General features: G+C 41.3%; 2 protein-coding genes and 2 long non-coding RNA genes across 5 annotated transcripts in view; all 4 read right to left on the minus strand.

The window, feature by feature from the left end:
• The window catches only part of LOC145444692 (uncharacterized), a 330,781-nt gene that overhangs the window by 184,804 nt on the left and 122,666 nt on the right, over positions 1-23,311 (minus strand). The window lies entirely within an intron of this gene.
• On the minus strand, positions 3,794-6,233 carry LOC145444436 (uncharacterized). The gene is made up of 2 exons (XR_013916683.1): positions 5,313-6,233; positions 3,794-4,096 (listed from the first exon to the last, which is right to left on the minus strand). It is a non-coding gene; the product is annotated as an uncharacterized LOC145444436 (long non-coding RNA).
• On the minus strand, positions 7,664-14,309 carry LOC145444132 (serine/threonine-protein kinase pim-3-like). The gene is made up of 4 exons (XM_080322058.1): positions 13,988-14,309; positions 9,484-9,624; positions 9,059-9,417; positions 7,664-8,830 (listed from the first exon to the last, which is right to left on the minus strand). Exons 1-4 carry the CDS (start codon positions 14,307-14,309, stop codon positions 8,390-8,392), a joined length of 1,263 nt encoding a protein of 420 aa, XP_080178184.1. The 3' UTR covers positions 7,664-8,389.
• On the minus strand, positions 15,789-20,099 carry LOC145445531 (uncharacterized). Of its 2 annotated transcripts, XM_080323714.1 has the most exons (8): positions 19,230-20,099; positions 19,060-19,156; positions 18,658-18,766; positions 18,078-18,276; positions 17,801-18,007; positions 17,614-17,743; positions 17,469-17,539; positions 15,789-16,460 (listed from the first exon to the last, which is right to left on the minus strand). In XM_080323714.1, the coding sequence occupies exons 4-8, from the start codon at positions 18,177-18,179 to the stop codon at positions 16,170-16,172; spliced, it is 801 nt and encodes a 266-aa protein (XP_080179840.1). In that variant the 5' UTR covers positions 18,180-18,276; positions 18,658-18,766; positions 19,060-19,156; positions 19,230-20,099; the 3' UTR covers positions 15,789-16,169. The 2 variants fall into 2 exon arrangements, with proteins under 2 accessions (XP_080179840.1, XP_080179839.1); XM_080323713.1 differs by having other exon boundaries at positions 19,060-20,099.

Consider the following 23,311-nt stretch of genomic DNA (forward strand, 5'->3'; position numbering starts at 1 on the left):
ATATTAACGTTACCAGTTAACTGCTCTGAATTTATGTATCGAAAAGTATATCGCGTTGTTCACAAAAACTCATTTTTAAGTAAGGATATAACCAATGATGGCGTCACAAACGCATCCAGCACGACCAGTATGACGTCAAATACCGCTTTCGCAAAATTTTGAGGTGGGAATACCGGTATCGGTTGACAATTCGTTTTATGTCCCAGTGATAGGCGATTGTCTTGCGTACTGGCGTGGTTTTGTGTCTTGTGTGCTCGAACAAGTAAATAGCTGCTCCGTAATGACAAAAGTATAAAGGAAATACGCGATAGTTTTGGGTAGTGGGGAATGAAGACTCGGAATAAATCTGAAGTGGCGAATGAAGACAAAAAGGTTGGGAACCACTGCCTTAGACGTTGTTAAGACGTCATAGTCAGTGATATTCGAAGCCATTAGAGCAGTGGTTCTCAACCTTTCTGTATTCGCGGACCCCCAAAGTTTTAGTTCAATTTCAGCTCCATTATCGTGCAACCGTCATCCGTCCCGCGGAAATATTAACTGTAGGCCAGTAATAAACAGCAACAAAAAGACAGTTATTGAAAATAACATCATAGCTTACTCTTTGTGTAGAAATTGAGAAGGCTTTTATTAGTTTTCAACGCGAACCATGTGGCTAATTTTCTTGAAATACGCGATCGTGTCTTGCAAATCCGCGCCGTCTATTAGATATGAAGGAGTGCCGAAAATACACTGTACCCAATATATATAGGTCGTGGCGAATGTAATGATAACGCGCAACGCTTCCGACGACACCAGTAGTTAGGTAATTGTGCGGAATCCCCCAATTCGAGATTTATAATATACAAACAAAGATTATCAGTATCATAAGTAATTAAAGAAATACCTGATTCTCAATTTTGCAGCAATGCTTTTATGACCCTCTGTGCGGCAATCAAAAAGGGGGAATAATTGACACTAGAGAGAAAAAGAATAAACTAAGGATATATCTCGATTGACTTTGTACTCTGGCCAGACACGAGACTGGGGATATGATTTATGATAATTCATTGTAATTTTACTGTATTTTTCCACGACCTACAGCTGACTTCAATCGTACACGACGGGTCTTGGTAATAGTTGCCTGCCGACAAATCGGTTCGCCCTGACCTGTCGTTCCGTGGTCCAACATCGTGACGGGGCTTGGCAATAATTGCCCGTTAAACTGGTTGACTTGTCGTTCCGCGGTTGATTCCATTTCGTGTACGGTGGGTCATAGGAATAATTGCCGGTCGTGACATCAGTATAGTTTTCTCCAGATCCGTGAGATCCTGGTGCGTGTTTTAGGTGTCAATACGTTCGGCGAATCCGTGCAAAGTGACGCTTGCTGTCTGTCTCATACTGTCGTACTTGACCCTTTTGCTTTGTTGTCGACCCAGACAGTAACGATAAATGATCTGTTATGATTATAAATATGCGTGTCATTTCGAGTCATATCGAGAACCAGAAAGGATGTCGTGTAGTAGAAGTGTGGATTAGGCGCCCCGACATAGATTAACTTAAATAAAGTAACATAATGAATAGAGTATATATTAAGTAATTAAAGAAACAGCTGATTCTCATTCTGGCTCGCATCAACGCGTTAACTTCCGGTATTACGTACCTTGTAATTGGTGCAAGCAACAACTGTTGCTGTTCCATATAAAAGTAGTTTTAAAGAAATGTTGGTATCGTGAAATCGCTTTCTATCCTAATTACATAGAGTAGGTTCCCATAAAACTGTCGAGCCCAAACACGTTGGTAACTTTGACAGTACCAGTAAACAAAACCGATTACAGTAGCCTACCTCAGAAAAAGTGATAGTAGGCCTATTTCATTGCTGACTACGCGCCTGCTTATTCACACCGACACACTCGCATAGTGACCAACTGCGCCCCGTCATCTTCTCATAGCTCAAGTAATTTTACAATGAATATACACGAAATTTATTTTAATTTCTCGGTAATGTTATCATCACAAAAGACACGGTTTTCTAAGTCAGTTAGACCAGTATCACAAAAGTAAAATGGTGTTCACTCGCTAGAACCGTTTTACCACCTCTATTCAACTCATAGCTCGATCGCTCGACTGACGTTTCCACCGATCAATATTTGACGTTTAATCAACTCTTGCTTCCTTATGGGGTTTCTAATCACAGGACGATTGAGATTCGGGTTTTTCTTTTCGATGCGTTGCGCAAACTCGATGCCTTTCATTCGGAGTACGTATTCGCACTGCGGAAACCATTTAGCATGTTCTGTCCAAACCTCGTCTTCCCGGTCCCAACGAAGCCCACCGTCGCAGTAAAAACATTTGGTTCTGTCCAAATCGATGTAGTGAAACCCCGCTTTTGCTAATTGTTCAACACTGGCATTAATTTTATTGGGCTCCCAGCCTTTATCAAACGTTGTGATTCTTTTTGACAACGATGACATGAGAGGATTCACGGGGATGCGATAAGGAAATAGTTTCTCGAGACATCGCTTTTCGTACTCGGAGGGTTCGTCTGGTTATTGTAGATTTAAAGTGAGACACATCCAGATACATCGTCTGTAGGCCTCCAATTGCGTAGAACGCCAAACACGCCAAATCACTGCGCATGCCCATGGACAACAGTGCGCAACCAGGCCACCGTATGGTAATTAACCGAACTTCTGGGGGGCTTCGCCCACCAGACCCCCCTTGGGCCCTGCGCTTTTTGCCGATACTTTACCATCGACATTGGGTGTCCGACAACGGGTGTTTAATCCGAACGCGCGAAGCGCGAAAAATTGCTATAATTCATGATTGAATCGGTCAATATCATCGGGAATTGCAGATATATTTATTTCAATTTTTATCATCTCTCTGCACACGTTATCAGAATTACCGGTAGAGCTGATCGAGTGAGGTGTGTTGGAAAAGGTAGGACCCCTAAATAATGATCAAACATCTTCGGGTGTACCCGTTGGTATAATAACTTCGGTACATGATGCTATTTCGTGTCCTCGTATCTGCCGTTTCAAAAGATATTGAAATCGCCCAAACGTACTAAACTAAGACGTACACGATTTCAAATTGTTATTTCTTCTTTGTAAAAGTTTCCAAAATTTCGAGAAAATACTCCATGATTGATGTTTATTCACGAAATAATTTGGGTTCCCTTCGAGCTCGGGCTCCCTAATTGATGGGTTTGGGGTGCGGCAGTTACGGTCCTGTGCGTAACACCAGACGTCCGCGTATCCTTCCGAGTCACATGATTAATTGATAGAATCAAAGTACAGCATTTACATTTAGTTTTATTGCATGACACCATATAATCACAATATGACCTTTAAACATGATATGGTCTCGACTTGGAGTTAAGCAATTGAGGGGATTTGTTCCGAAAGCCACCGCGTTTGGGTTTCAGCTGAAATATTTTCGGGATATGCACCATAACACACGTGCGACTTTGTGGTGTCGCAAAGGGTTAAGAAGCATTCACGTGCAATGGCGATAAAGCTCGACATCATGGATATCGCACGTTAGAAAAATTCAGGTAAATTTACCTGTCTCAGCAGTGGCAGGAGGTCTCCAGTAACATTTGTCACCAGAAATCGGTTACGCTACTAGTGTCTGGTAACCTTTGACATCGGTAATCGGTAGTCTGGATAACCTGAAATCGGTTACGCTACTAGTGACTGGTAACCTTTGCTATCGGTAATCGGTAGTCTGGATAACCTGAATTCTGGTTACGCCACTAGTAAATCTGGTGAAGTCAAAGCATGCAGTCCTTACTGTCTGAAGCATGCGACGCATATATGACTGTTTTCTGACGTCATTCTCATCCTTGTACGCGAATTCACCAAAGTCTTAACTCAACCTAACGCATACTCGCCATAAAAGTACATTAGGTACTGAAAACTTCTGTATATTAATCAAATGTTGCAGCATCTCATAATTACGCATATAGTTCACGCAATTGAAGGGTTGCAGGTTCAGCATTTCCCTGGGTTGGCTGCACGATGTTGCTTTATAAGTTTCCGGACCTTGGTGTGAATATCATCTTTTTTTTATTTTGCTAGATCGCGACCCGTCTCCTGATATCTCAGCAAAGATCCTGTGATAAATGAAAGACATCTTATAAACACATAACTACAAAACTATTACACCAGCAACAGTTATTAAAGCAGTGACCGCCGGACGATTGAATCTCTGTTGCCTTCAAAACCGGTCGCAGGGGGGGGGGGGGGGGGGGCTGGATACGAGGTTGGGAAACCTTGCTATATTGAGATTTGGGAGATTACCTCATGGGGCACAGACTCACAAAAACTAAAAATACCGTATAAATTGATTGTCAACTAAATAACGGTTTTGAGTTTCTATAGTAGCTTGAGTCTGAATCGAGTATTAATTTTAATGATTCGAGTCGAGTAGTAAAAGACGATTCTTTCGTGTACTGAAATTATAGTTACGTTATGGTCCTGCTGCTTACATTGGTTTCGCCGTAGTGTCCTATATGGTGTGGACGCAGCGAGATAGAAAGACTCGCTGCATGCATTTGGGTACGTTATACTTCCCATTTAACCGAAGACTACTTTACGGCCATTTTTGGTCGGCTTGAAGAGCGCTAAATTTGATAAAACGGATATCAATGGAAAGCTACTGCCAGGGTTGTAACCAAGTCACAAGGCACCGAATCACAAGTCAATCTCACTTTTACATTTTTGACTCGAGTCAAGTCGAGTCATTTTCAATTCCCACCGAGTCAAGTCCGAGTCCAAGTCAGCGAACAGAGGATCGAGTCCGAGTCATGGTATTATGACTCGAGTCCTAGTCCAAGTCATTGTGTTGACTGCTCAGTTTCCAGTTAAAGTCTTCCTAAACCCACTTTTTAACTCTGTTTGGTGATATTGAATGGTTAGCATTTATAATATATCAATTTTCCTCACTTTTAGCAGTTTCTGGTCGCATTTTCAAGCACCAGTACCAACAAACGAAATCCCAATAATGTGTTGGCTTCGAAATTACAATGAAATGTCGGTCTTGGCCGCCTGAATCTCGAGTCAATGACTTGCACAGATTGACTCGAGTCGAGTCGAGTCATTTTCGTATTTTGAGAAAATGACTCGAGTCGAGTCGTCCGAAAATCGTGACTCGAGTCGAGTCATGACTCGAGTCATTACATCCCTGGCTACTGCTGTACTGATTACGAAAACATAAATTTCACTCTGCTATAAATATGTCATCGAATTTAGCGCTCGATGGGCCGGCCCAAAATTGCCGTAAAGTTACCTTAGGTCAAATGGAAATGCAACAGTTTCAATCTCGCTTACCTCTGTATGAACTCCAGAGTAGCTATAAGTTGTTGTGGGTATTATATGTTAAAGACGTAGTATGCGGCAAACAGATAACTTAATGCAACGCAGAAGCTGTCGGTGGAAAATATTGCGGTTCTTTCTGAAGTGACCACAAATTCTTTGGCAAAGTGTATACACGCCTCCGGGGGCTAAAATGAATAGAATTGAGAGTGGTTAGTATAGACCACGGGTCGCCAACTCAAAACGGGTGACAGGCCCCTTTTCGAATTTCGTAGCGGCCGCGGGCCGCATGAATTCAATATCGATATAAGCAAGGCAACCACGTTTTAAAACTCTACGTCAGTACAGCACTGTGCTACCTAACAGGCGATGGTCCTAGTGACCACAAAAGAAGTAATATTTCATTAAAAGGAATGCAAATACAACAAAAAAATCATTGTCGTAAATTTCATTTTAATGTGAACTCTGAGCTGTGCACGATGCCTGGAAACGCATTTTCAGCGACTGAGGAATCGATACTGGCGCTAGCGAGATACGTTACTAGCTGAAAGACCATCTCCACGTAAAGCTAGGGTCAGTATTCTCAATGGTCTGTGCGCCAGTCATTTAGAACCCAAAACACAAATGTGCAACTAGAACTAGAACTAGATTGCTCTGTTGCATACTTACCGACTACAATAAAAAATGGATGGTTCGGCACGTCTGGGTCTTGCACAGGATCTCCCCTTGGGGCAATTTTCTGAAAACATATATACATCACAGCCAAGAACACGTTTCATTCGAGTTCACCAATCGAGCACCTAAACCAGGGCTTTACTAAAGACCATGGAGGTGATGGCGAAGCATGATGGTCGGGCTTGTAAAATATTATGAGCTCTGAATAATTAGTGAAGTACATAGTAATAAGGGCAGCGTTGCATTGTGCTTACCGCATACTTGAATAATTCAGATGTATTATAGACCAGCTGGAAAGTCAAATTGGCTGCAAAATTCAGCTACCAACGTAAAACTGCACCTCGCACTTCCGGTATGATAACTATGTATGATAAAATCATTGCAAAAATCTGTTTTACCATGAAATATATCGTGCCGATCAATAACTGGGACTGAAAATACTTGGGAATTTCAAGCAAAATGACAGAGTTTTCGGTGAACTCGAATCAAGTGATTTTCTATCTTTTTTCAATCAGGCGCTGCTTTCGACCATAAAATTACACTGGTCTACAAATTTCAAAAAACCTTTGCGCAAAATTTTTTAATGATTGATTAAGGCTAATTTTCGGTTGCTGAATCTGATTGTGTGCTCAGAATTTCTTTATCACGACAAATGTGTTTTCTCATTTTCATAATTTAATCAAATTTCGGCTTTCGTTAGTGGCATATTGCGGTGAGCGTACAACAGCATTAGATCAAAATATTGTAATCATCTATAATGATGAAACCTGGGTTGTTATAGAACAGAATAAGTGAGTTTTCGGTGAACTTGAATCCAGTGGTACTCTCATATTTTAATCGGGACTTCTTTTTGGCCCATAAAATAGAAGTAAAATACAAGTAGAAGTACTAGTGAAAAGTTCTTGAAGTAGAAGACGAAACGAAAGGTCTCCGAAGTACTAAAAGTCAGTAAGTCTAAGTATATATTTGGTCGTGGGAAGGTGGTCACATACTTTCAGCAGTTAGTCGGAGGTGACTACATACGAAATCGCAAGATGTATCTTCTCGGCTAACGCAAACTGTCTATAATGACATTACACATTGGTAGAATATTCGGAAATATATTCAGTTACCATGCTTCAGGGGCTATGTCACGTAGTTTGAATTATATTGAAACTCATGAGAGTGGTGCAATCTTTTCCTCAAACCACTTTCTACTTTTCGAAATCCAGATACCAAAAGTAAATAGTTTATCCAAAATACTGTTCAGTGGAAGTAGTCAAAAAACATATCAACTTCAGGAAGTAGGTTTAATCTAATTAAGTACCCCGAAAAAGTAGTGAAAACCAACATAAAAAGTCTTTCTAAAACGTGACGTGATAGAACAAACCTAACGCCAGATTCGGATTCAGCGCCCCTCAAATTAGGTATAAATGACTTGAAGGAATCCTGGCGCAAAAATCGTGTAGACCAGTGTAATCACTGAATCCATTTTATTACAATCAATTTTACTCCAACTCTGGTCAGAGGAGCCGTGAAACTATATTCCGGGGAAAATAAGATCCATGTCTATTCACTCTTTCACTGTCGTTGTCAGGCTACACTAACTTGCAGTGTACAAATCAGGCGACAATATATATATTTTGCATGCAAAAATATATTGAATGTCAACGCATTATCAATGCAATATTAACTCTGAATGTTGTTTAGGGAAGGCAAGAAATCGCAAATAAAATTAGAAGCACCATGAGTTGGAATGGAAAATGGATGCCAGTTAACGTAAGATGAATGTAACTGAAATGTAATCAGGGTGGTCAATCTAGAAAGCATTTCTATTCAAGTAAAAATATAAGTAATGCCGCAAAGTTTTACTCAATTACATGTACAAGTATAAAATTTACTGCAGTAAGTAATTTTAGGAATCCAAAGGTGTCGCGTAGTTTTAGTAGTATAACTCGGAGGGGCCATTTTCTAAATTTCAAGATGCATCTTCGTGAGAACGCGACATGTCTGATGACACTATAAATGGAGAAATTTCCTAAAATATACCTAATCATGACACATGGAGTGTTTTAAGCGGTTGTTACCAAAATAAAATCACTCAAAAGATCATGCGATTGATTCAAAGAACTACTTTCTACACTTCAAAAGCCCAAGAGGTAGGTTTTCGTCTAAATGACTCAACTACTATGAAGACATACCCACGTCCATCAGTCGTGAAAGTAGGAAAAGTTTAATTGAGCACTCCTAAATAGCACAAGTACTTCATTGCTGACCAACTGCGAGTTTAACAAACGACATCGTACGTGATCACCACAGACGCGGTATGGCGTTGAGCTGTTGCTGTGTCTCATACACATTCTCTTCAATGTAATCCGCATTCTACGTTGTGACCCACACTCAACCTGTCGCACCGACGAGCACGTTGCTGTAGAATCTCATTTCCTAAACCAAGGATGGCGCAGCACACTCTCGATGGTCGGTCGTAGGTCTTGATCTTTCATCAGCATCCACTTGATCAGATGATTGAACGAATCTGTCGGATCCTCTCGGTGAAACCTCAGCTTGCATCGGGCAGTTTCTTCCAAATCTTGGAAAGGATATCGGTTCTCCACCATGGCATACAACAAGACACCCAGTGACCAGCAATCCAAACGCCGACTGCTGTAAGAGCCCTCAAAGAACCATTCCAGCGGGTAATATAATGGGGTCCCTGCAAATTGGAAATCTCTTGTTTTCTGAATAGAACAACGAAATATATCGATAATGCTCCGGTGTTGAAATGGCTCGAAACAAGACGTTAGTTCAGTCATTGCAATGCGGTGACTCGGCCTAAAGATTCGGACTCCACTAATGAATACTTTTGGAATGCCTCGCGTCTCAGAGACAGTATTTTAATCCTATTTTCAAGTCATCAGACATTTACCCGGAAAAAAGATGTACGCACGTACTGGATATTATTTACCTTTCTAAATACGTTTTAGAAATAGTCATATTTCCATTAGTAACGAAATCGATATTTTGATACCGTGTTTTGAAGTGCTGAATACAATAAAGTTAATCAAGTACCAGTATGATACAGTATCTTTCTCCCATCGTTAGGGCACTGCAAAGTCACGGAAGTTAGGAACAACTGCCATCAATGGATCCATGGTGCAATTAAATGATAAATATTTCGTGGTACTAACCTTTGGCAAAGTTCCGCAACCAAAGTCAATTAATTTGGCTTCGTTAGTGCCCAGATTGAGAAGTACGTTGTCCAGCTTGATGTCGCGATGAGCGACGCCGTTGCTGTGACAGTGAATAACTGCCTCGCCGACTTGTCGAATGATATCGCGAGCTTCATCTTCGGAGAAGGCGCCAAATGCGATCATACAACGCCGTAAATCCAGAATGTGTTGAGGTCGTTCCATCGCGATAACAAACGAGTCCGCAAGCTCATACCAGTCGAGCATGCGGATTATTCCTTAAAAAAAGGAACGGGCCTATGAGCGCATGTATATGCGTTTTCAATATGGGGTCATTTACTTACCGGGATGACGAGATCTGGATATTTTGTGCGAAAGTTCTAATTCGAAGAGGACCACGCAGTCTTCCAGCTCTCCCCATCGAATTACTTTTTCCTCCGAGATTGTTTTAATGGCGACTGCTGCCCCGTCAAGTATCCGCGTTCCTGTAAAACACAATGCAGCTCATTTCCAATTCTATTGTTGAAGCACAACCGCGAATGGACACGAAAAGAAGAACGCACTATTGGTACCACTATCTATATCAGGGGTTCTCAACCTGGGGGGCGCGGAAGACTCTCAGGGGGGGCGCGAGAAATTGACGAAGTCAATATAGGGGGGGGGCGCAAGAGATTGACAAAGTCAGTATAAATTGTACGTGTCTAAACATGTGTTTCACATCCATTATGAGAAGACGATTAATGAAGATGAAATTTATTCCATATTGAAGAAAGCTTGCAACTCTAGCAACCGCGCTCAACGGAGTATATAGTCTGATTTCAACTTCATTTGAGCAAATTTTTGAAATTCTTTTGAGATATAGAGAGCAATTCCCACGTGTAAGTCATTAATTGCTTCATAGCTTTGACAGTAGCCTAAAGCTTGTCGCGCTGGGCAGCTGTTGTTAGTAGCTTGCGAACTGCACTGCCTAAGACAGACTTAGATGCAACATAGGTTGCCCGGTTTCGCCCTCAATTAGGCTATAAATCAACACAATTTAATTAATTTCCAAAACTGATCAAATTTAGTCTGGAAGGACAGAACGACGCCTCACTACCAGCATCAGGATTAGTCTCAGGGTGACCTACCTTAAAATTAATTATTGGATGTCTTGTTCAATGTTTTTTTTTGTTATTTTCAAACAAGTTTGGAGAAATTTGTCAGCAATGTAAAAGACTCAACAACTGGAATGCAGATTCAAAATTGGCGTAAGATATACCTTATGTATACTATTAGATCAGGGGTGAGTAGCCTGCGGCCCTACAAGGGAATTTGAGCGGCTGTCGACGCCTAATTCAATTAGTATGTGTTGGCGGCCGTAGACATGCAAATTGCAATTACAAATTCACTCCCGCATTTTCGAGAGATTTTAATTAATCTTGAAATTTTCTTCGCCCTCCGCGCAATTCAACAAGAATTCATTTTTCGATTTTAATGCAGCCGAATGGGAATTGGCAAGAAAATAACAATTAGTTCGCGGCCCTGAAAAATTTTCGCGCTCCGCGCGACAATATGCACCTCCCGGCAACTATTCATACCATTGCCGCTCGCTATTTCGGTGCGCACAATAGGCCATTGTGAAAAGTAGAATAGTCCGGAGTTCACCGGGAATGGATATGGACAGTTTACCATAGGAATTTTGCGTCCAGATCGTTCATTGCGGCTATGCCCTATAGAACGCGGCCTTTCGCTACATAAGCAATCGAAATGCGGCCATGATTATCAAAAACGTTGCCCACCTCTGTATTAGATGATGTGCTCTTTTTGACATGACGATAAATGCAAGGGGGGTCAGGGGGAGGGCGCGATTTTTTTGACCATCTCCAAGGGGGGCGCGTGTCAAAAAAGGTTGAGAACCACTGATCTATATCATGAAAAGTGGTATCGTTAGCACATTACTCGCTATTTGCTGTTGTCTCGTTATTGGCAAAGTTATGTGGATAGATCGATCACCCGTGCGTATAGCAAAATGATTAGCATTACTGCTCAAGATCTGCTTGAGCTCAACAACTCCCCATACAACAACAAAAAACTGTAACAGTCTATCGAAACTACAACAAGATATCCAGTGGCGGCTCGTCCTATAGGGCAACTGGGGCATTGCCCCACCTAAAATTCTGTTCAATAACAATTTAACCATTTATAGACGCACAGCAATCAATATATACCGAGATCACAGCGAAACCCGCGTTCTTCTTGTGCTTTCGCTTGCAAACGCCCATACATAGCGAAGTCTCTGCGAAAATCGAATTCTCTTCTGTGTTTTCGCTTTGTGAATGCCTAGCCGGGGCTTGCCCCGGTAGCGCTCATAACAAGCTTTCACTATCTATTCTCTCAAAGCCGCGCACAATAAAGAAACGGTGATTTACTCTCTCCTATTCGTAAAATGGCCGAGCAACCGGGGCAAATATGCTTGCTGGCCCCTAAGGTGTGATGTAACAATCGTATCTATATCTGAACTCGGTTACCGTAATATGCGTTGAGTCGACCTTTGCTGGAACAGGTCGATTTTGACGGGGTTTCGCACCATGATATTTCTTGAAACTTGGTATGATATGTCGTGAAGGTAGTATTTAACACTGCTCCAAGTTTCAGGCTTGCTACTTATAGATAATGGTAGTAATTCCGTTTCCGAAGTTCAGTGTGTGCTGATCTATCATGTACATAGTAAAGCAAACAGATTTTACTCAAAAGCCGGTATTGGTCTCCATTGATTTTGACGATGTTCTATACCGAGATCGGTCATGACATTTGGCACGATAAGTGTTAGTATCGACCGATGTAACAAGTTTTAAGTTTGTCACTGAACTATGTGGGTGGTAATTTCGTTTCCAAAGTCGAGTAAGAGCTGACTCTTCATTTATCGCCAACAAATTTACGCAAAAGCCGTTATTGGTCTCTATTGATTTCAACGATGTTCCATACCTAGATCTGTCATGAGCTTTCGCACGGTATGTCTGGATTTTAGTATCGAACACGGTGCCAAGTCTTAAAGTTGACACTCAATGATTGAGGCAGTTATTTCGTTTTCGAGGTCGAGTATGGTAGAGATGCGCGCTGATCTGATACTTAGCCTACCTACGTCATTGCGGATCTCACGCAATAGCCGGTGTCGGTCTGTGCTAATCTATAGTCTGCGTTCCATAACGAGATCGGTGATGATATTTCCAATGGTATATCTCGATGATCGCATGAAACAGCTGACCAAGATTCTCGGTTTGCATTCAAATATTCACATAATTTTATGTTCGCCAATGTCCATTTCACTGTGAAATTGTGGCCTTCAAACCATTTGCTTACAATCCCCTGTCAAATGCGATAGCTATTTCATTTTCGATGTCGGCTAACAGCTGATCATTCGATCAGCCTATTCCTCGATCTATTTTACTCAAAGTTCGGTGTTCGTCTGTTTGTATTGATTTTGACAGTGTACCATACCGGAATGGGTTATGAGATTGCGTATGCTACTTCTCGATGATTTCTTGTAACAGTATACTAAGTTACGGCTTTTATTCATGTATTTATTGATTAGTATATTTTCCAACGCCGATTTCGCAGCAGACTTATAGACTCTAAGCCGTATGTGTTGTGTCACAGTCTCCAGTTTCAAGGCCAAAATGTCCTATGATGTTCCGAGACCGAAGTTCCGAGGCTGCTGTCCTTAGTTCTTCAAAGACCATTCAAATTGATGTTCTGGATTCAATATGACGGGCCCAATCTATGAGATAACAATTGCGTATGTGTCCGAACTCGTTGACCTTTCCAGTTAGGCTTACGCAATCTCTCGAGTTCTAGTCATTGGAATGAGTCAGGTCAAGTCAAGTGCGAACATGAATCGTATTGAATCTTTGTTCCGTACGTAGTTTACGCAGTTGTCTTTAGAGCGAAAATGAGAGGTCTAGAAGTTGTCCAGTCTATTGATCCAATCGTACGCCGGGTGCCTACGTTTTGGTTGCCTATTATCACCTGGTCGTAACCAGAGATGGTCACAGTCCGGTTCAGGAGCCGGAGCAGGATTTCAATGTTTTTTTACCTGGCCGGACTGGATCCGGATTTTGAATTTGGGGTGACGGTCGGATTTTAGCCGGATTTTTTTGCTGTGGTATGATTAATTAGCATTGTTCTGGCAGGATTTTTTCGGATTCCGAACTGGACATTCACCAGCCGGATTTCTTTGGACTATGAATTTCCAATTGCCAGCCGGATCCGGATAGATTCGGATCCCGAAATTTTGGAATCCGCCCATCTCTGGTCGTAATCACCAGCTCAGTGGTCGTAACACACCAGGATCGTGTGCGAAACACTTTCGGACGGGCTTAGAAAAATTAGGGTCTATCGATTTGCGTAATCTATGACTATACCATGAAATCATAACGCATGCTACTAAGGATGACCTGATACTTGATTCGTGGCATAGGGACGATTCTTAGTTCACGTACATTTTGTAAAATAATCCTTTGTTAAAAAATAAATGAATAAAACATTTGTTACCACACTTCAAGTCACGGCTCACCGGCAAACCTCTCGCGGCACCTACGTTAAAATCACTGTTGTCGAGAAATTCATGTGAGCATCATAAAGTTACTTTTTTACGTTGGAAAACGCCATTGTGACGTCATGTTGATAAAAGTCGCTCGCAGCCCTTGCCCCACCACCCGATATTGTCACGAGCCGCCACTGAAGATATCACGGATTAAGTGACTCGTGTTCGACGTTCGTGTAACATTGAGCTGGTCTAAAACTAGAGACAGACAATTCCATTGGATGAGAAATGCGTGGATATTTAGTGCCATGTAAGTATCAGCTCACCTGCATAAACAGTACCTCCACCACCACTTCCGAGGGGCCCTTCAATATCGTACGTCTTTTCAAAATAACCCGTGGTTCGGTGTTTTTTCTGCAGGTTATTTTCGGAAGAGCATCTCAGAAGTTTCGGTGATGGGTGGTATGTTTTTTGGTCTGAGATAGGCTCCAAGTGTTCCGTTGTCCGGGGCGGTCGATCCAAATCCGTTGAGAAATACGTCTGCGTCAAGTCATGGAAAGAGCTCATTAACTCTTCTGATAATGTGACAGGTTTTTTCTTCGACTTAATCACCATAAACGGCGACCCTATCGCTTCTGTCGATACCATTACCACGGCGTAAGAGTCGGTGATGCTGCGTAGTCTATTTCCAGTATCACCATCATATTCATTTTTAGCTGATACAATGTCCAGTCTTTGATGCTATGTATTTTCAATATCGTCCAAATCGATCACCTCCCAACTATCGCTGACATTCAGCACGTTGGTTATGCTGTAATTCATGCTGTCCATAGTATATAGTACCTCGATCGTCTAAAGATGTGCAGTACTTGTCATAGATAAAATCTACACTGTAAAAAATCTGGTAGATTTACTGGGAAATCTCCGTAAATTTTGCAACGAATTACCAGTAGCTGCCAATAACTGCTGTGCGTAGCTTGTAATTTTACATTTTGATATGTAATATTACCTCAAGTTAGCTCTAAAGTCAAGTTACCAGAATTTCTTCGCAAAATTACAGACAGTTACTCGTTTCTGAAGTTTACCAGGCTATTGGCAAAATTGATTAGCTTGAAAATCTCTGCAGCCAATGTATACGTGGAACTGAATGTTACTGATATCATTCTCGTGGTGATTTGACCTGATTCAACCTCGTTCGCGAGACTGGGGTCTGTCATACGGAAATTGTTGGCCCTAGTACCAATTTCAGTATAGTATATAGTAGGGTAAAAGAAACAACTGACAATCGTAGATATAGCCACTATATTATATTATAAGGCTGTGGCTATCGGCCGGTCTCGCTGGTTACATTCGTTGTCACGGATAGGACTGATGAGTTGGAATATCAGTTTAGGATGTATAATATTGTTCGGGAAACGAGAAATATCAGCGCCGCATGCTAAGTTGACCAGTTGCTACACTGTAAAAATTATTCTTGTAAAATTACAAGAAAAAATATGCTATACTAGGCTTACCATACGTCCTCTTTTAAGAGGATTTGTCCTCTTTTTTGACTTTTTTGAAAGTGTCCTCGGAGGACGCCCTTTTGTCCTCTTTTTTGAGATTTTGTCCTCTTTTTTGAAAATTTAGGTCAGATTTAGAGGAAATTGCGAGTGATATGCCGCAAATTAGCGCAGAAGTGAAGCTCCGGCGGGTATTTGGGAGGGAAAAGTGGTGATGACAGCTCTGAGCGAGAAGAAGACCTTTTTTTTTTTTTTTTAGTCATCCACCGGGAAATGTGGAGTGAAAAACGTGATTTTGAGCTCTGAGCGGAAGTGATGACCTTTTTTTTTTAGTCAACCGATCATGAAGTGGGAAAAATTTACCGGTTTTTGAGAATTCTTCTCAAGTTTTGCATGTCTGAAATTTCTGAAAAAGTGTCCTCTTTTTTCATTTCCGAAATATGGTAAGCCTATGCTATACTCGATTACAAGTTTACAGTATTTTTCTTGTAATTCGTTACAAGCTGACAAGCTAAATCTAGTAAACTCAGTACAAGCTATATCTTGTAACTCTCTTTTTCTCTCTCTTATTATACCCAAATCTTGCACCTGTACTGGCAGAAAGACCCAATGCATTCGGCGGCCATGATTGTTCACAAAACTATAGCGAAAAGGCTCATTTATTTAAAGCCGATTAACAGCAGCAGATCAGCAGGAAATATACAGCAGGCTCAAGCACAGTATGAAAATCAACAGCAGCATGTATAAAAAGAAATTGTGCAAAAAATATTTGCATGACTTAGCCTGCAGCAGACCAAGCATGCTCCACAGGAGTGCAGCTTGAATGGCTTGACAAGCACTCATGTAGTTCCTAAAGTATCATTAGGTCCAGTACAAACCTATTTTCTACTTTACAACGTCAGAATTGTCAAGTAATGAAGTAATACGCTGTAAATATAATCACTTGAGGCCAAATCTACTTCAGCACTCCCAAAAAAGCAAAACTATTTACACTTACCATTGTATATCAATGATCAAATGAATTTAAAAACTGCAAATCAAATTGTTTCACACATTGAAGCGACCGCAGACGGCATATGCAGCCTTTGATTTTTGCAATGCAGATGGACAAGTAATGTAGAGTCTTATCCACACCACATGCGAACTGGATATTGAATACCCAATGTATTGACAGAATGAGAGCTAAAGCATGTGTGAAATCTACTACTTCATTTATCACTAGCTCGTCAAAGTGCACCGTCCACTTGGTTTGTCGAGTGTCAAGATGTATGACTGGGTGCGGTGATTCTGGATTATCCTGGAAAAAGAGGGCACACAACTGTATACTGAAAGGCAAAGAGAGTATAAACTTATATAGCCAATAATACTATCAGAGTAATAATGGCTGATGTATTAGGTCAAAATTATGACTATGACAGCACTTATACCAGGGGTACCTTTTCAGCCAAAGGGACACAAGAGATTTAGGAACCATTGAGTGGGCCACTTGAATGTTAATGACCTTTCTTAAGTCGTCCGATAGGAGCCAACCGAATTAGGTAACATTAAAAATAAGACTTACATTTTACATTACGTCATGAGAACTCTGTGGGCATTCATGTCGTGATCGCGCTAGGTGGGAAATTTTTTCAAAAACAATGAATGAATTCGATAAATAAATATGTTACTTGCAAATATTGAGGGCTGCCTTTGTATACCACTGGGTTTATTTTGCAAGGACATGATTATTCGGCGTTTAGATATAGCAATATCGAAGGTTTCGGTGAACATCCCTCCGTCCTATTGTGCAAAGTTTCATCGTCTATCTCGCTGCGAGCACACAAGCGAAGTCGCATGTTGGACGACACAACGTTATCCCCTAATTGCGAATATATAGTTGGACTCAATTCTGTAAGTGACGCGTATTTATAATTTTCAGGTGGGCTCCAATACTAAATGCAAAAAATCGAGTGACAATAAATCATGCGAAGTGCCAAGAAAAATATCAAGTCGATAAATCTGCTGCGAGATATTCGACTTAATAATCATATACGAAAATCTGCGATAAATGTGGCTGGCCCCTAAATACGCCAAAACTGCTTTTTTAGTCATCATCAAATTTGGCGGTCAGACCAATCAAATTTTGGCAGGCCTTGCTATTTTACCCGATGTTCCGAGAATTACCTCGAGGGCCATACACAACCATCTCGCAAGCCACGGGTTAGCCGCCACTGACTTATACTGACATATCTAGCTGTGAGCCTATTATCAGCGCAGTAAAGTATATTTTATAGCAATGCAATGTCGACATGTACTTGGTACAAACCTTGTTTATAACCAAGAATTTGTCATAGGATTCGTTGAACATTGAAGGTATACCGAGCATCCAATTGAGTTCTGCAGAATATGAAAAAAAAACACAAATTCATATTTTGAGTTGTCCAATAATTTGTATATTCAAAGCATTGTACCTATCACATCTACAATGTTGGCTGGCAAGCGATCCCACTTGATTCTTCTTGCATGCTTGGAGAATTTCTTTTCTTTGTTCTTGTCCAGAATATCTAGACCATTGTTAATCAGCTTCATTTCTTCCAATAGCTGAAACATTATCAGTTACCGTTAAACAGAAATCAAACCAATGATATTGCTTCTTACCCAATATGAATTTCTGAGAAGGGGATACTCCACAAGAATGTCAGCAGTTGGCATGTTCCCGTCTTCTATATCAAACCGACGCCTTTTGAAAGTGGCTTTCATTGTTTTCATAAGCTTTGCCTTGGCTGGGTTAGATGAACTTGATTCCGATAATATGATTGACTTATGTTCGGCGAAGCTTTCCTCATTGTTCGAAGATTCTCCGACCTGAAATTTTTAATTAATATATGAATCAGCGGTTCCCGACCGACAAGCCCCGAAAATAGTAATTTCCTACTTCGTTAGCAGGAAGACCAGAACTTCGGGGTTTCTTGCCATCGAGGGCTGCTCGTGTCGGATTCTTCAGTATGGAGCCGTCTCCGTGGACCAGGTCTTCCATACTTTATTCTATTTGCGATGAGAACCGGATCGCCTGGATTTTTTACTTTCCGACGTTCGTTAAAAATTTTGTGATCCAGTTTCTTTTTCCAAGCGTGCTAAAATGTTACGGATTTTAGAGAGTGTAGCTCAGGGGTGGGCAAACTTTTGAGCTCGCGGACCGCATTCAACATCTGAAATTATTTTCAGTCGAGCTCAGCTTCGCGCCCCCATTCAGATGCTTGCACGCCCCCACGGGCATGCCCACCAGTTTGAGAACCACTGTCTTAGAATTATCGTGGTGAAATATACTAAGAAAAATTAAATCAAGTCCCTGCATTAATTCGATTTTTTTGTGCGCATTTTATCAATATTTATAAAAAGTTTCTTTAGACTCTCGCGGGCCGCACAGAACGGTGTTGCGGGACGCATGCGGCCCGCGGGCCGTAGTTTGCCCATCCCTGGTGTAGAACTACCATACTTCAAGCTTCAAAACTCACCCATGCTGGAAGATAATGATCTTCATCTGCCAAGCTTGATCTCAGAACTTTATATTCTTGCCCTAGAGCTGTACACACCAGTGTTCTTGTATACGGTGGCACGTCAAGTCTGAATGAAAAGTGGACGAATGTTACATAGTCAAGAAGCTGAATGCACCATTATACTATGGCGTGGTTTGCAATTTGAATTTGTAATTGTGAATGTCACTTACACATTGTGTAAGAATGTATTTGGGAACACTGCTATACACCGTCAAACAGTAGGTCAGGCGTGGCCAACCTTTTCGGCCGAAGGGCCACATGCAAGCGACGAATCATTGCGCGGGCCACTATCCACACTATTCACATGTAGCCCGCGGGCCACGGGTTGGCCGGTCCTGCAGTAGGCGGCATAAAACTTACTATTCGTCTGCTCTTCAGTCAATGATACATCCACATTACTGGTGCACTTTGAATTACGAACACCAGCACCAAGCAAATCTGTCACTTTCGAAGAAGGCTCTGCAAGACAAAAATATCAAGTAACGAAGCATGTATATTATGGTAATTGTATAACCATGAGACTAAATTACCTGATTTTTTTTTCACTCAATTTCAAAATATCGCCACTGCGTAGTTCCACATCAGAATCAAAATCAGCCCAGCCAAAATCTTTGTCATGGTACTCAATGTTGGCATTGTCAGCGGGAACTTCAGGAAATTTATGTAATACAGCAGTTTTCACTTCTAATACAGAGTTTACTCTAAATACTTTTGAACGGTCACCATAGGTCACCTTCAACTTTAACTGTGCTTCAGCGTTAGCCATAGCAATCAAGACTATTCCAATAACCTGAAATACATCAAATCACAAATATTGATCAGTTATATACGCCGCGAGCCCGCGACGTAACCTCATCAGGTTAATGTCATTGATTACATATATCTGCTGTGGTTCATGATACATCAAGTCTGTAGGACGAAAAACACGAACGCCATCTTCTTTAACAGAGTAACTATGAAAGTGTTTGATAAACTGAATAGACTTTATCAATTTAGTACAAAAGAAGCACTCGGCATTGACAAACAATATATACTCAATTCTACAAAGTGTTAGGTCATCAGCAGTTTTCTCAACAACATAAATATCTTGAACCTGATATTTGTGCGACTCGTCATGAAATACATTGACACTAGCCACAGTTACTTTCGTCTCGGTGGAACCGCCTCAGGTGAGATAATAAGGACCTTCTATTGGGAAACGACTCTACACCATCGCAACATTCGGTAGGACACAGCCACAGACTCATCCTAAGTTGCAATAAACGAAGAAATCAAAACGTAAGAAACCTGCACCACCACAAAACATGGCTGGTTTCGCCATTCGCGTTCGCGCCGATATGGGTGGATATAATATTGTAAAATCCAAATCCTGTTACGAATTCGAAATTAAAATCCAAGTCCAAATCAATAAAAGGTAGGCATCTGATCCGAATAACACGTTGAAGTGTAAAGTTATGTGACATTTCAAGTTAATTCTACATATATTGATCGTAAAACTAATCTAAAATCGATATCCATTGTTATTGAATCAGATAAAAATTATTAATTGCGATTATTTGAAATCCAAATCCTTCCTCGTATTGATCTCGCGCCTTTTTGATAAACCGCTCAACCAAAACCGGCGGATTTATTTTGTGCAAACAGGGTGAATTGGGAGTTTATATTGAAATATAATGACCAAAAGGATGATAATGAAAAATAGTAACATTGGAATCGCATCGTATTTTGTGTCTTGCGCATTTTCCTATTGCCGGATATGATGTCTGGATGTTTTTGAACAACATTTCAACTCACATATCTTAGGGGCTTGTCAGGGGTGTGTTCGAACTGCGTTAACACTCGGACATCATGTCTGAGGCGTGACTGGAGTAAGTTCGGACTGCATTGTATATCGAACATCGTGGTAGGGATGTGTTCGGACTGCGTTATGACACTGCGTTATGACTTATGACACTCGAGCATCATGTCTGGGACACATTTAGGGCATGTCTGGGGTGTGTTCGGCCTGTATTGACACTCGGATATCATGTCTGAGGCTTGTCTGGAGATAGGTTCGGACCACGTTGTTAATCACCCATCATGTTAGGGGGTATTTTCTAGCGCGGTGGACACTCGAACATCATGTCTGGGACATGTCAGCGCATGTCGACGGGGGGGGGGGGTGTTTGAGCTTCGTTGACACTCGGACATCATGACTGATGCATGTCTGAAACAGGTTCGGACTGCGTTGTCTATCGAACATCATGTTTGGAATGTGTTTGGACTGCGTTTTTACATTTGAGCATCTTGTCTGGGTCATGTCTCGGGCATGTCTGGGGTGTGTCGGGCCTGCATTGACACTCGGACATCATGTCTGAGGCATGTCTGGAGATAGGTTCGGACTTCGTTGTCATTCGAACAACATGTCAGGGGTGTGTTCGAACTGTTGTTGACACTCGAACATGATGTCTGGGACATGTCTGGGGTGTGTTCGAAATGCGTTGACAGTAAGACATTATGTCTGAGGCATGTCTGGAGTAAGTTCGAACAGCGTTTTCGATCGCACATCATGTCTGGGACATGTCGGGGGCGTGTGCGAACTGTGTTGACACTCGGACATCGTGTCTGGGCATGTCTGGGGTGTGGTATGGTGTCTGGGGTGTGTTATCGTGTCTGTGACGAATCTTGAGTGAGTACAGACTGCTATTTTTGTTCATTCTTCTTGCAGAAAATATAAACAATTTACAAGCACAATTACAAGCACCGACGTATGACAGCTTGTTATATGCTTGCATTTGGCATTTACAAGCTCCATCGAGGTTGTATCAAGCATTTATTAGCTCGTTACAAGCTATTTTACAAGAATTATTTTTACAGTGTAATGGCGAACAAGGCGACCGCGACCTGTAATAGCTTACATTAGGTTACCGTTACGCGTTACTGATTTTTCTGAGATTCGTAGTAAACAACCAATGCATCACTGTGACATCACAAGCAGCGTCTGGTTACGTCAATACGGTAAGTAGTGACATCACATGGAACAAATATCAATTTATACGCAATTAGATGGGAAAGAAAGGGACTAGATGTAATGATAAATGTTTCTGTAAAAAAACGACTTAAATCAAACATTATAACGCAGTGGCCAGTAAATATTATTGGTGGCATGTCAGCGGATGAATACCACTTATTTTGAAATCGTTAGAGTGGCGTATCGTCGTCTGGCCATTATAGAGATTTGAGCAAAGGGTGGAGCGAAGCTTGTGCTTGAAGAAAGTGGACACGATCGTTGAATGCTGATTGGGATACGCATCGTAAAAGGTACAGTGCTACATAGTATTCGTTACCTTGAATATCTACGACTGTGCACACCACCGGGATGACTTTGATTTCATGATTGAAATATTTCATTCGCCGCATTCTCTGTTCTATTTTGGGATGTTAGTCGACCTATGACACTGACCCATGACCTGTGACACCACATACTCTGCCGCGGAGTAGTTGAAACTGTTGGTATGTTCATGTCATTTTGAGCCATAGCATAGACATGTTTCCATCCACTGCTAGATTTGTTTGATACACATGCCACCTCAAATGAGGAACCTTTTACTTCAATACATAAGATCAGTGGTTCTCAACCTGGGGAACGCGAGAAATTGACAAAGTCTGTATGAATTCTGACTAAACATGTGTTTCACAACCATTTTCAGAAGACGATTGTTGAAGATGAAACTTATTTCGTATTCAAGAAAGCTCGCCAAATTCAAACTCCAGCAGTCGCGCTCAACTTCATTTAAGCAAATTTTTGATATTCTTTGAAGATTTAGAGGAATTCCCACAAGTAAGTCATTGATTACTTCATAGCTTTGGCAGTAGCCTAAAGCTCTTTGCGCTGGATAGCTGTTGTTAATAGCTGGCGAACTGCACTGCGTAAGACAGACTTCGATGCAATATAGGTTGCTCGGTTTCGCCCTCAATTAAGCTACCCTATATCAACACAATTTGATTCAATTCAATTTCAAAACTGATCAAATTGGGCATGGCAGTACAGAACGACGCCTTGTTCTCTGTAGACACTACCAGCATTAGGGTTAGTCTCAGTGCAACCTACCTTGAAACAAATTGATGTCCTGTCCAATGTTTTTTTGCTATTTTCAAACAAGTTTGGGGAAATTTGTCAAAAATGTTAAAGACTGGAATACGGATTCAATGGCGTAAGACATAAGATCAGGGATGGGCAACCTGCTGCCGTAGATGGGAATTTGTGCGGCCGCCAACACCTAATTCAATTAGTATGTGTTAGCATCCGTCGACATGCAAATTGAAATTACTAATTCACTCCCAATTTTTTTAGAGATTTTAATTATTCTTGAAATTTTCTTCGCGCTCCACGCAATTCAACATAACTTAATTTTTCGATTTTAATATAGTAGCGCCCTTCTAAATCTGACCAGGAATTAGAATCGTGTGCTCGTCACGAAAGAATTTTTTTATGGTACATTTGGGCGATTTCAATATATTTCCACTACCGATACGCTGGACAATCCTAATCGGGGGTCAAGAAATAACAGCATGCAATAAAGTGCATGGTGAAGTAGGTCATGAATCTCTACTATATCATGTAAAAGGCGGA

The sequence above is a fragment of the Botryllus schlosseri genome, chromosome 8 (genome assembly GCF_051294905.1).
Source record: "Botryllus schlosseri isolate E-star chromosome 8, Bs_hap1, whole genome shotgun sequence".
Taxonomy (NCBI): Eukaryota; Metazoa; Chordata; class Ascidiacea; order Stolidobranchia; family Styelidae; genus Botryllus; species Botryllus schlosseri.

What these genes read in the sequence shown, in the direction of transcription:
- LOC145445531 (XM_080323714.1), bottom strand. Translation starts at nt 18,179, where the DNA reads ATGGAAGACCTGGTCCACGGAGACGGCTCCATACTGAAGAATCCGACA. An exon ending in CTGGTCTTCCTGCTAACGAA is followed by an intron (nt 18,008 to 18,077) that starts GTAGGAAATTAC and finishes TAAAAATTTCAG; the next exon opens with GTCGGAGAATCTTCGAACAA. An exon ending in TTCTCAGAAATTCATATTGG is followed by an intron (nt 17,744 to 17,800) that starts GTAAGAAGCAAT and finishes ATAATGTTTCAG; the next exon opens with CTATTGGAAGAAATGAAGCT.
- LOC145444132 (XM_080322058.1), bottom strand. Translation starts at nt 14,309, where the DNA reads ATGGTATCGACAGAAGCGATAGGGTCGCCGTTTATGGTGATTAAGTCG. An exon ending in TGGAGGTACTGTTTATGCAG is followed by an intron (nt 9,625 to 13,987) that starts GTGAGCTGATAC and finishes TGTGTTTTACAG; the next exon opens with GAACGCGGATACTTGACGGG. An exon ending in CTAACTTCCGTGACTTTGCA is followed by an intron (nt 8,831 to 9,058) that starts GTGCCCTAACGA and finishes ACTGTCTCTGAG; the next exon opens with ACGCGAGGCATTCCAAAAGT.